Genomic DNA, 14,273 nt, shown 5'->3' on the forward strand with positions numbered 1-14,273 from the left:
ATATGGCCTCTAAAGAGGCCACAAGGTTTTTCTATTTTTAGACCTACTGACCTAGTTTTTGATGGCACGTGACCCAGTTTCGAACCTGACCTAGATATCATCAAGGTGAACATTCTGACCAATCTTCATGAAGATCTTGTGAAATATATGGCCTCTAGAGAGGTCACAAGGTTTTTCTATTTTAAGATCTACTGACCTAGTTTTTGATGGCATGTGACCCAGTTTCAAACTTGACTTAGATATCATCAAGATGAACATTCTGACCAATTTTCATAAAGATCTCACAAAAAATGTGACCTCTAGAGATGTCACAAGGAAAAGTTTACGCACGGACGGACGGACGCTGCGTGATCACAAAAGCTCACCTTGTCACTATGTGACAGGTGAGCTAAAAAAACTGTTGTCCCCACAACAAATCCTTAGAGTACACTGATAGCTACATGTATGTATGTCAAAAGTTTACATAGCAAAACTATTAAAGATAAAAAATTTGCGCCACTTGTCCAGAAACATTCCAAATTGCCCTCGTACCCTTGCAGCTGATGTTTAGAACAGATAAAATGTCTTGACTGTCTCCACTACTAATGACACAGTTTATTATAGCTCAGTTGTGTCTGTACGGTGTTAAACCCAACAAAAATCAAAGGTCTGAATGGCCTGAGTCGGCTAATGATTGATGTACTGACAGTATAGTCTACCAGTTTCAGTTTGTTTTTAGTTTTTTTTCTTAAAATTTCATAACACAGCTCGATATTTACCCAAAATATTATATCCGGATACGATTACACTTTTCTCCAGTTTGAACAATATATTTTACAAATTGTGATGATACGAAGACATTTAGCAGCAATTGGCAGTATCTGACATTGAAGTTTACGGTTAAATTACCTCTTATTTAAATCTTTTCATAAAAAAGTTGTTTCATTTCGCCAAACATAGACGATCTACTTTCGATTTCAAAAACTACAAGAAAATACAATTTAATGTTTCGCCGATTTGTTTATTTCTCGAAAAATAAGAATTAAAATCATTTTTAATATCTGTAGTAACTAAACAAACCAGTAAGAGCTTCTTCTTCCGATAATTTATCCGTTTACTGACTGCAAAATTCATGTGTGTGTGTAGAAACCCACGCAAAGTTTATAGAAATCATACGATGCGTGTATACGTTCAATGTGGGAGAATTAAGGCTGATCGGGATCGGCTATGTTACCTAAAGCATCCAGATGATTCAGATTTTGTTTTTAAAAAAGCATTGTGTGCATTTCTGTAATTTTATATACGTTTAGAAATTATTAGACATGCGTATTTGCATTATTTCTATACGTAATTTACGCTAATACGCATCTTATCTGGAGCCCTGTGGAACTATTTTTTGTCTTTCGCTGGATGTTACGCAAACTTTGTAAGCCTGCGCAATTCATAAAATGCACATTTATGCTTAATGAGTTACATGCGAGTAATGCACAATTACAAGTCATAAATATGACAGATTACATCGTATATTGGTCATAGCAAAGGGAATTCACGCAACTTAATTTCATTCTTGCAGTGAACTGTTTGAAGTTTGAGAAATCTAATGGAACAACATCGCTTCACTGTGTTATTTGGTCCATTTAGACTTAGAGAATCGCTGGATAGCAAGGACTCGTCAAAACGATTACATCGTTTAGCCGACTCAAAAATCAATTTTGCCAGTAACAACATAGAATAGAATAATAATACATAGGGACCAGAATGTGAGTCACATTATTAAATTAAATGCTGAAGCCATCTAGAACAATTTCATACAGAAAATATCTGGTAACAAACCACACCCTTGTTCAAGTGAACCCTTAGTGCTTCAACAGTCCAATTCAAAGAAGCACTGTTTTACTGTTATTTGTAGGCATATCAACTTACCTCACCAAGTAGAACAATCATTTTAACATCAGGATCATCCTGGTACCTCAGTATATGGTCCATAAACGTTGTACCTGGGTACCTGAAACAATTACATTATGTACCGACTGTACAAATATTACAAAGAATGAAATGCAATGAAATTAATGAAAGTTCCACATAAATATTGACAATTTGTGACAAAACATCACAAACTGAACAGGAGTAAGGCAGAATTTGGAACATAAATTCGGAAGTTTTTAACAATGAAGCCTCACCGAATGTACCTAAAAATACCAACAAATGGTTGAAGTCATGTAGACAGAGCCTCCTTTTAGTAACAAATAAATTGCACAAATGTAATAAGAATATCAAATAAATATTGATGTACTTCCTGGAAGAAAATTCCCATGGAAACCTATGTTTTAAAGCAAACACCATATTTAACCAATGAACCAAAGAAACAATTTTTACATGTCTGTAACACTGAACCATTTTCATCTATCATCCTTAACTCTTGAATTATGTACATTTCAACAAACCTACCTATCACCACCTATAGCCACCCCTTCAAAGACACCATCTGTATTGAGGGCTATAATGTTGTTCAGTTCATTCGACATACCACCAGATCGTGACACATAAGCTACGCTGCCAGGTCGGTACAGCTTGGAAGACAGAATATTGTCTAACATACCCCCAGTGTTGCCGATCTTGAAACAACCTGGCTTAACTCCTCCTACCTAAAAGAACACAAGTATTGCTAGATCATTAATATTAATGAGGAACTACTTTTTTGTGGATTTCACTGTCAAGTCAATCTACCTCAGAACCAGTAAAATTCCCATTCATTTTATTCTCAAATGTCAAAGTCCATTAAATCAGATCATATTAAATAGCCGTTTTGGCTGAAACCACAAATTTTTATGTCTATGAAATTGAATGATTTCACAGTAACTTAAGTAAAATCAGAAATTATAGCCACAACGGAATTTCTTTAGAGGAGGATGGTATCTGTTCAGAGATGGATGTTAAAGTGGCATGATGCGCATCTTTCTGCATATATTGTGTTTTTGGTGAATGTTTTATAGAAGCAATTTTCAGTTACTGTGCATTTAAATGTGTTTAATTAACGATAATGCTGCATAAGTATTTGAAGTTAATGCTTTAGAAATAAAGAAATCCGACTAATAAAATAACAGTTCTTTTCTTCAATCTTCTATGAAGTGATCTCCCTTAACTATATTTAATGATTTCTGAAGTTGAAGGGAAGCAACTCATGTGTGCAGTTTGACTTTTCTTAAAAAGACTGCCCAACTCGAAATAAGAAAAGTGATATTTGGAAACTTATTATTTCGTACTGGTAACAGGAAGAGTTTGGTATATTTGGTTAAAAGCTACAATTTCCTCCACCTTTTTTACACACACATCTATTTCAGCTGGATTTTTACTTGAAAAATGCATGTAATTCCACTTTAAGACAGGTTAGACTATAATTATATGGAAATTGGGAATCTGCTAAAAACTGCTCAATAGATTTATCTAGTGTCACATATCAAATAAATGTATGGTGACACATACAACACATATATGTACATAATTCTAATCTCTGAAAGTAGGATATAAAGGTATTTTGAAAACATGTATAATTCAACCATACAGAAAATACATTGTAAGAATACATGTTCAACATACAGTGGCAGGTCCAATAATGCTGACTCCCTTTTCAGTGGCTACTTTAACCAATTTTCTTGTGAGATTCTCTGGAATGCCCTCCGCAATTATTGCTATAGTTCGAATCTGCAATACAAGGTAAATCAATATATTAAAAGGTTGGAAAATTTCTGACACTAATTTTCTTTTATGGTTTGGTTTTAAGTCATACCAGAAGTTTAAGTCTACAGATATTTCAATATTAGCCCCTTTAAAGAATTGCTTTTCATGGGAGCAGTAGTTCAGATGACAAGATGCCATTTGCTCAAAACGAAGTCATAGATTCAACCACCATGGGATCACTTTGGCATATTTTACCACATATGTAACCAGTTCTGAACCAATGGTAATACAGAGTTCAGACACCTTGATCTGATTGGTTACTTCTGAGCACGTATTAATCAAAGGCCTGAAGGGCCTGAGAGTCGGCTAATGATTGATGTACTGGTAGTATAGTCTACCAGTTTCAGTTTGGTTTTAGTTTTTTTCCCCAACTGAACAGAGATTTTGTTACAATAGATGAAATGGACATTCAATCTATGCCTAGTAAAACTTTGATTGACATTATACAAGTATTTAAACCCAATATATTTCTCTAAAATTGAAGAGTGGTTCGCAAAAATAAAAATGTTGAAAGTACAAACTACAATTTGACAGGTGACACTAAGATACTGCACATGACTATAAACATTTTTCCAGTAAACACTTGCCTCCGGCATTACCAAAACAGGCAATTATCGGCTGGTATATATTCGCACATGATAAAATTTGAATATGAAAATTTATATATTGAAATTTTATAGCGCGGATTGCCACATACAATTTGTAACGGATGGACGAGAAAGAACTGTTCAGATATTTTACAGATAAGGGGCCTGGCAATAACCGTGTCACACGCTAGGTATTGTTCAATCATATTATAAGGGATGTGAATTTAAAGTATACTTACTTTTGCGTTTAAAGATATGTAAATGTTGCTGAGTGTCAATATATAGTGTCATGAATGTTTACACTGACAGGAAAATTGCGCATTCGAAACTAAGAGAAGTTACTCGGACTAGCTACCAATTTCGGAAAAGATAACCAATATAAATAAATGCAGTTCTTTTTTAGTTAAAAACCATCATTTATTCTATTTCAGACCTGTTAACCCCTTCAAAACCATGTCAGTAGTCCCCAAGTCTATGTACTTTCAATTATCCGTTTTGATTCATGTAGACAGACAGGCCCAGACTGGGCTGAAAAAATGTTTGAGCCATTTTTACGTGGTCGGTAGCAGGGTGGGTGTGGGGAGGGGTGTTCCTTCCCGCTTTGAACTGCAGTCAGATTTTGAAATGGGCATTGTGGCAGGTGGTTAAAAGGGCAAATGTATCAAACTGTAAAGTGGCAATATGGGGGGAGGGTGTGGGAGGATACCCCCTCCTGCAAATATGGTTTGGGGTATCACCACAAGAAAATTTTGAAAATGTAGACCCTTGATACAGCCTTTGGTGCGATTTCTAACTGAAAATTTTATGTTTCAATTTCTAAATATTACCTAGATTCTTTTTAGTATTACAATATTCAAAGTATGAATAACTGTCACTTCATATTTTTACTTTCAGGTCATGCCTCAGCACTAGAATATAAGTCTGATATTGATTCTATGTATGTATTATAAAAATAAATTCTAGAATCATTTCTGTTACAATAATATCTATCATGTCTGTTACTTTAATGTTTAAATTTCATAACACAGCTCGATATTTACCCAAAATATTATATCCGGATATTATTACACTTTCTTTCATACTGCCAAAATCTCCAGTTTCAATAATATGTTTTACAAATTGTGATGATATGAAGACAGTTTAGCAGCAATTGGCAGTATCTGACATTGAAGTTTACGGTGAAATTATTTAAATCATTTCATAAAAAAAATTGTTTTGTTTCGTCAAAGCACTCTAACATAGACGATCTACTTTCGATTTCAAAAACTACAAGAAAATACAATTTAATGTTTCGCCGATTTGTTTATTTCTCGAAAAATAAGAATTGATATCATTTTTAATATCAGTAGTGCCTAAACAAACCAGTAAGAGCTTCTTCTTCCGATAATTTATCCGTTTACTGACTACAGAATTCAACCCACGTAAAGTCGTAGAAGAATTGTTATAAACAGGTCACGCGTGTTCGCCGAGAAGTGTCCAGAATGTAGTTAGGATTCATCCGCGAATTGTCTTTCGCTGGATGTTACGCAAGCTTTGTAAGTCTGCGCAATTCATAAAATGCACAGCACAATAAATTTGTTATTTGCGCAATGATTTTAAAGATTATTTTTTGAAACGGACAGGGTAACAAATGGATAATTTGGCTAATAAGTTAATATGCAGTTTTTATTTGAATTTGTGAACATCATATTTGCTATTTTGTGACAAAAGGGCATAAAATTCGTCACCATAATCATATGCGCAAATGTATTACCAAATCCCGCAGAATCGTTATGCGTGTTTATGTTTAATGAGTTACCGCGGAAGAAAATATGTGGCTTTATTCGAGTATTGCACAATTACAAGTCATAAATATGACAGATTACATCGTATATTGGTCATAGCAAATAGGATTGACATAAATGAACTTCATTCGATCAATGAACTCTTTGAAATTAGGGACAATCCAATGGAACTACATCACTTCGCTGTGTTGTGAGGCCATTTAAGAATGAGAAATCGTGCGATAGCAAGGACTCGTCAAACGCTTGACAGCGTTTAGCCGACTCAAAAATAGTCTGATGGCAAAGTTGCATTCAGAGAGTGGTCTACAAACTCTTTCTTGTTTTTTAACCTTGGACCCAGAACTGGAAGATTGTGACTTTGAACATGTGACAAGAAGGATACAAATAAGCTTTAAGAGTCAAATAAGTTTAGTTAATTGGAGAAACAGCAATTTGTCTTGTTCTGAGGTTGTATGTATTTAGTAGTCGGTATCTTCTTGATATGTAAAACAAATTTGAATATCCAACAGACAAAGCCACGTTGGAAAAAAAATAGTCTCCCCAAACCTATATAAACCTGTATGTGTTTAACTTTACCTGCGGGAATGTCAACGTCTCCTCGGTACTTTCATAAGCAGATCTCAAGGATGCAAAGCTGACAAGTACATCAGCATCGGGATGTTTCTTCATACAGTCAGCCATGTTCTTATAAACAGGTACAAGGACCTCTTTATGACCCCAGTAAAACTTCTGTTTATGATCCCCACTGAAATCACACAGAATGTAAACATTTACCTGTACAACTGTTCAAGAAACACCGAATGATATTTCACTAATTCTTGAATTTTTTCTAAAAGCTTTGATATATGTGCCAGGTTTAAACAAAGTACTTTTCTTCCACCTGACTGTGAGTCACAAGTCTTGGTAATCACAGGTAGAGGATGAATGACTTAATATGTACTGTCTTATATCATATCATCAGAGAGAGCAAGGAAGCAACTAAAAACATTTCCCATAGGACTTACCTGGTATAATTGTTGTATTGTTGAGTTCAAGGTCATACTGACAGAATCTCAACAGTAGGTGCCCTCCAGGCATAATTTCAGACACAGGAATGAACTGCAGTAGAACAACTCACATTCAACACCCCAGATTAGGTGTTTTGAATTGTGATGACCAAAGCAGGACTTTGACACACAGAGGTGAGGAGCAAGTAATTCACAGTCCGTGACCTTAACCAATCAGCCACTGAAGCCCCCCCCATATCTGAACTATCACAGTGGCAAATTCAAAAAGCACTTTGGAAAATGTGTGATAAAAGAGACTGGGTCACAATAAATTACTCATCTCATCTAATAACTCTGATCTTAAAAAAATAAACTTACGTGAATGGATAAATCATAGCTACAACTGATGGTGCCTTCCTTGAACAGACATAATCAAAATCCATCATGCTTTGCACCGCTCGTTGCTGCATTCCCCAGATGATGGCCTTAGTCCCCTTCGTAAATAATGGTCGAGAGTAATGGCTGTCACTCAGGGTGGCAACATCTGGAGGTGGTGCTGTGACTGGAGCTTTTGTGAGGTCGGCTGAAGATTCACGCCTGCTTGGGACTGGTGATGCCTGAAAATGTTACAGGTAATGTTTAACCTATTTTAACTAAAATCTTTCTCTCAGGACTCTTTTTTTTTTGAGGAGCTAAACTAAAGAAACAGAACAACTGTTACCTTTACTAACATGTATAGTATTTGCATAACATGCAACATTATATGTTGAAGAATTAGACAAATTTGGTTTGCTTGGCTGGCAACAGAAACTGTTTCCATTAGCAAAGACATCATTTGTCATATAAAAGTAAAAGGCTTGCATTCAAATTTCCCAGACAATTTCCTTCTACTGTTTGATCAAGATTTCTATAAAGGGTTTTTCTTTATTTCTCTTAGAGTATTATAGTCAGTAGCATTCATGTAATCATATCAGTCTAAAGAACCACAATGTTGGAAAAAAGAATTCTAATAATTTTCAAAATATCTTGATTAGTTTTGAATTTATCATCCAGAAATGATTTTGATAAGGCATTTTCCATTGAAAATTTCGGCCATTTCAGACATCAAAATCGTTTAAAATTTCAACTGTGTCTTTAGTTGCTAGTGGACTGGTATGAAGTTACATTCATTATTATCTCAGTTAGCATAAACAAAGAACTTATAATAAAAAATATATTTTGCAATTCTTCTGTTTTTCCAAGTAAGATTTTATTTTTATTTCAAGATTTTATATCTATTTCTAGCTTTTATAAAACCTGTGCATACATACATAGAATGCAGAAGTGGTTCCATCCAAATAATCATCAAATTCCAAAATTTCTAAATTCTTGGAAACCCTTGTGTTCGTTTGATTATACAACCAAAACAAAACCCTCCCCAAAATGAGGTATAAGACAATACACAATCCCATGGAAACTGACTACTATCAGAACAGATCTTTAGACTACTACTTTAGAATCTACATTTTCCACATTTGAAACAAGTTGGTCATATAGCCGACAACAAATCTTGTCATTCTAACCAAGAGAACCATGAAGGTACTAAATCACTCACCTGACATTCACAGCTGGACTGAATAATTTTGAAATAAGGAAAATGCTACAAAATCATTTTAAACATGGGCCAGCCATTTCAGTTGAGAAGAACTTCGAAGTTTTCCAAAAAGCCAAATAGGGAAAACTAGAGCCACCTCCTGGTGCCATCCTTTTTAACGAAATAGAATGATTTGAAGGAATTTAGAAGGAGTTCACCCAAGGAGCATTGCTGTAAAAAAAAATTTCAAATTGAGAAAGCAGATCCGGAGGTGAGGAGCAGACTTTAAATTTAAAGTTTTCTATATAGTCATACCTACATACAGTCAGAAAACTAGTTCCAGCCCTAGACAGTCATATTTTCTCACAATCAGCATCGCTTGAAAACATTTGGTAGAGGGTCTTCCAAGAAACATTGCTGTCAAATTATTTTGAGATTGAACTAGCTGTTCAAGGGTTTTCTATATAGACATATAGGGAAAACAAGCTCCGGGACACCGCTGGGCTATGTTTTTTTAAATGAAACATAATGATTTGAAGAAATTTAGTAGTGAATCAAGTCAGCAGTTTCAGAGGAGAAGATTTTCAAAGTACTCCATATAGCCATGTAGGGGAAAACTGTCCCATCCCTTAATGGCCATACTTTAAAGAAACAAAACTATCTGAAGGAAACTGGTAGAGGGTCATCCGAGAAATGTTTCTGTGAAGTTATTTTAAACTTTGGCCAGTGCTTTCTGAGGTGAAAATTTCTAAACCTTTTTCCTTTTGGTTGCCACGGCAACAAGAATTCTGTACGGATGATCTAGATTTGAAGGAATCTGAAAGGGGACCACCCAAGGAACATTCCACTGTGGTTTAGGGGATGTTCTTTTATAGAAATTGCGAATGAACAACAGATGGACTGACAATCAATATACAATGATTCTTAAAGCATGAGCACTTCCTGCTAAAAAATTGAATGTCCCAATACACTGTGTAAGTTTAAAACAATGAAAAATAATATAACAGAAAGTGTGATAATATAAAATGAAAATGAAACAACACAAAAGGAAATAAAGGCTATATAAAGTTATTTCAGTAGGTGTGATGTCTATAAAGGTTTGTGTGAAGTTTTAATCAGATGCATGCATTGGTTACTGAGATATTACATTGCATACAAAACTTCAAGGTTTTCCTATAATAGCGGCCATTTAAAGGCCTTTTCCCCCCACAGAAAATTTCTTTTAAAACATGCAGTTTTCCCCAAAATTGACTCTGTATCTGGCTTTTTTTTTATTCCACTTTGTCCCAATATCTAACTAGTTCCCCCTAAATCAGAGGCCTGAGCTCATTGCCCTTTCAGTAAATAAAATGTGATGATGTTGTAGGTGACACCCAAGTGTGTGTATGTGTGTGTGTTTGGGTTTAACGTCTTTTTCAACAATTTTTCAGTCATATAAACGACGGTGTCTACTTGTAGCAGTGAGCACAACGCCCAATTTTATAGTGCTGCCTCACTAGAATATCACGCATGATACCCCACCCAGTCACATTATACTGACACTGGGCTGACCTGTCCTAACACTATCCTCTTAATACTGAGCGCCAAGCGAAGAAGCTACTAGTACCATTTTTTACGTCTTTGGTATGACGCCGCTGGGGATCGAACCCACGACCTCCCGCACTCGAAGCGGACACTCTACCACTAGGCTACCGACTCCCAAGTGAGTAGAGTAACTCTCACTATGTTTCAAATAGTCAACCTAATAAATCTACACTAATAATATGAAATTAGGTGCTACCTAAAGGCAGAGCTCCCTTGAAAAATCACAAGTGCCCCTTAAAAATTAAAGGAGTGGTGTTGGAATTGTCTGGAATTATGGATTCGTTTAGGAAGTTTATGTTCTATTTAAATTAGATCTATTAAAATTACAAGTATTGATTAATGATAATTCATGATTTCTGAATGTATGTTTAAGACTGCATCAAATTTAATTCTTGACATGTGAAATACTCGAAAGATATTCTGTATATAATTAAAAGAAAGTTCGATATAGATTAACATCTGCACCAAAAGAAAAAAAGAACGTATTTGAATAATTTCTGTTTTAAAACGTACTGCATCAACAATTTTACATAAATTATTATCATACTGGAAACCAGTCACCAATAATAACTCCTTCAAATTGAAAAGCTTCAAACCTAACAGAATCTCATTAGGACAATAGCCTAAAGTTAATAGAAATTAGAATTTACATAATCCTGGAAATGACTATTGTAATTCTTTTAAATGTCATTATTGTCAAATTTTGGTTCTTTCTGAAAGGAAGTATGATTGTGTCCAGCTTTCAGTCAAAAACACTGCTATAATAGACGCCTGGTATGGGAAAATTACAATCATTTACATGACTATACAAAGCTTGTTTTAAACCCAAAAGACTAGCAATTTTTAAAAATTAATGATCAGAATTTTACCTAGAGAAAAACAGTGTTTGCCGAAATTCAATGCCTGTATATTTTGATCCTAAAGCTTTTTTTTTTAAAGTTATGTCTACTGACTACTGCACAGGCACTACATTGGAACCTGACATCAAAAGTAAACACTTGTTGAATTTCACAATGACTTTAGTTATACAATATTTTCAAAATTCATAATAATACATAAAAAAATTGAAATAAAAAAGGAATAAAAAAAATCTGGTCCAGGTGAGGTTCGAACTCACGACCTCTGCTTTACAACGCGAACTCGCTAACCACTACACCACTGTGGAGTTATGACGTCATTATGACAAACATAAGTATATATAATACAGTCCGGTAATGGCAGCGTGACAAAAGTCGTTTCAACATGAAATATTGTATTTTATTTCTTTTTTCTTCGTAGAAAATGTATTTAGCACTAATTTTTTATTATCAAATGCGCATTTACATTTTTATTCAATATTCAAAGCAGTAAGCGAGACGCTTTTGTCAACCGTAAACAGTAAGCGTCTACTGACGTCTTTACCGATTAATTACTATGTGCATAGTGCACATGAAAAAATCCGAACAACACCGATTCCAAAAAGTACCACGAATTTTCAACTCGATAGTATACACAGTTAGATCTCTCTATTCGTCTTCTTGTTTATACGTCTAACCGTAATGCGACGCTGTCGGCGCCGCTTTGCGGCGCCGGTAGCTCTGCTATAACTTCATGTACAAGTTTTCAAGGCAATGGAAATTACAAACTTTTACATGCAGTATTTTTTTTCCAAAAGCAGTGATTAAAACAACTGCAAATCATATTAAGTTTGCATTAGCAAAATGAAGCATAAATAAACACTTCACAACATAAGCAATTACCTGCGGAGCCTATAAAATGGATAAAAAATTAGTTAAGACTGAATCAGAAAAATAAACATTAAATTTTGCCATATTTTATTTTCACTTAATATATTCATAAACAAAGTAATACTCAAACTCAAAACCCTAATGAGAAATATTCATCTATATTATATACCTCAATATTTTCTGTCTGAAAATACATATTTCATAAATGAATACAAAACCTTGTATTCAACTCCCATTTGATATGGAAAAATAACTGTTGGTAAACCTACTTGCTTTAGTCATGATATCAGAAATGAGATAATAATAGTGTCTCAATGTTTCGTGCATCATGAGTTAACTCTTTCAAACAAGCATTTAGTATTATTTACCTAAATTTGTACCTTAAGAAAACAATAGAAATAGGTAGATTTATACACTAAATGTGTCCCAAATTGTCATGAAGAACATATGAGGCCCAATGATAGAACTCACGACCTCATGCTCAAAAGATTTGTGCCCTCCCTATTGAGCTAAGTGGGTGGACAGAGTCCAATTCTAAATACAGCAAACTTTCAGCATCACAAAATTTATATTACTGAATCTAGTTTGTAACTTACCCCTCCTGCAGTAGAAGTTGGGAGTAGGAAGTTTGCAGTGGTTGGCATGGGTTTAGGATCTGTGGGTATATCTCTCTTACCAAGGGCCATGCTGACTATAGCTGTCATGTGGGTCTCGGGTCCGAACACATGGATTGGTACCCCTAAAGTATCACCTGGAAATAAAAATCATCACTGATTAAAACTGTTTCCTTAAAGCTCTGTTTTTGGGAGCCATGCATAATCTTCAGTGAACTACAGGCAGTATTTTAATGACAACATGGAAACAAAACAATTGTCTTACTTATATTTATATATTTTTTTGAATATTCCTCATATATTTCTTGACCACTGGATCAACTGGAACTGCCAGCCTTTCGGCAGACTAAATGATATCCCCTTAACACTGCCTTTCTGAATAAAACAAAGACCTGTTTAACAGCTATAAAATCTGTAAAGAATCTGACTTTTAGAACTACCTGACAATGTAAAAGGTTTATTGGTGTATAATGAATTCAGGGGATCACCTAAAACCCGTGACAATCTTGAAGTCCGTGATGCCCGTGACGACATAAATACGTGACAAACACCTAATATCCGTGACACATTGAATTTTCCGTGATGGACTACTTAAAGTACTAAACACCGTGACGCTATCTATTTTTAGAAACAGGATTGTATTCGGCAAACTACGGAACGCCCCGTATAACAATGGACGGACATGACTCGGTAATTTCCGGAACGTTTCGTATGCTTCCGATGATTGGCTTCTTTACATTTGGTTAAACATTGACCACAAAATCGTAATTATTGACATTTTTATTAACAATAACAAATCTTAAAATATACAATCATTTTCTTTTCGTGCGTTTTCTACTTTGCTTTTTGGGGTTTGTGCATTTTTTACAGTAGTAAGGAACGTCATCTGCTGGTATGTCATCTTTTTGTAGACCCTCGCATTCAGGGTGGTACCATATTTTACATTTATCACAAACAACATACATACCATCTTCAGGCATTCTACATGAACAAAATACTTTTAGATAAGCGGTGTATCTAACACCACTTGCATGCTCAAGGGTCCTAGAACCGGCAGGAAATGGTGTTAGTTTAGCTTTTTCTAAACAATTAATTAAATGCCCACGTAAAAGTTCCACATTATATTTTTGAGTACACGGGTCTATTCCGTTAGCTTCCGCTATGGCATTTGCAATTGCATACAGACCACAGTCATTACCGTTTTCCTGAAAAGCACAGTCCATGAATTTTAACAAAATTTTGTCAGACTTCTTTGGTGGGGTATCCTTCTTAAGTAAATTACACACCACTTGTTGAACTTGAAAGCTTAAAGATGTAAAGCTGGAATCGTATATTTTTATTTCCGATTTATTGTTCGTTTTCATGGTTGACAAAGTAAGCCAGTGGGATCCACCGTGCTCTGGAGTTCTGTTTACAATCTGGATAAAATTACCATATGCACGAGGAAAAGTCAGATTGACCGCGTTTAAACAACTGTCCAAACCCCATATATGCGGAAATTGTCTCTTCATGAGAATCATTGCTGCATCTGTAATCCGATCATTAAGCCACTCTGTTGGTGAATAAAGAATGTTTTTTTCTTCGTCCTTAAGTTTAAGGTTTCCAATATCTAACCAATCAGGTCCACTGACAAATGTGTTTGACGCAACTGGCTGTCCAGGTTCTATGTTTTCTTCTATATATATTGTGTATGAAGGTTCT

At 35.0% G+C, this 14,273-nt stretch overlaps 1 protein-coding gene across 1 annotated transcript in view; it reads right to left on the reverse strand.

Annotated features, from left to right (window-relative positions):
- The window catches only part of LOC123532481 (ATP-citrate synthase-like), a 112,902-nt gene that overhangs the window by 22,864 nt on the left and 75,765 nt on the right, over positions 1-14,273 (reverse strand). The window contains exons 12-17 of the mRNA XM_053517133.1: positions 12,555-12,709; positions 7,453-7,691; positions 6,665-6,833; positions 3,577-3,681; positions 2,428-2,624; positions 1,903-1,984 (exon numbers count right to left, since the gene is read on the reverse strand). Of these exons, the coding sequence (XP_053373108.1) occupies positions 1,903-1,984; positions 2,428-2,624; positions 3,577-3,681; positions 6,665-6,833; positions 7,453-7,691; positions 12,555-12,709 (947 nt within the window). The remainder of the gene's footprint in view (positions 1-1,902; positions 1,985-2,427; positions 2,625-3,576; positions 3,682-6,664; positions 6,834-7,452; positions 7,692-12,554; positions 12,710-14,273) is intronic.

Source organism: Mercenaria mercenaria, chromosome 11 (assembly GCF_021730395.1).
Source record: "Mercenaria mercenaria strain notata chromosome 11, MADL_Memer_1, whole genome shotgun sequence".
Lineage (NCBI taxonomy): Eukaryota > Metazoa > Mollusca > Bivalvia > Venerida > Veneridae > Mercenaria > Mercenaria mercenaria.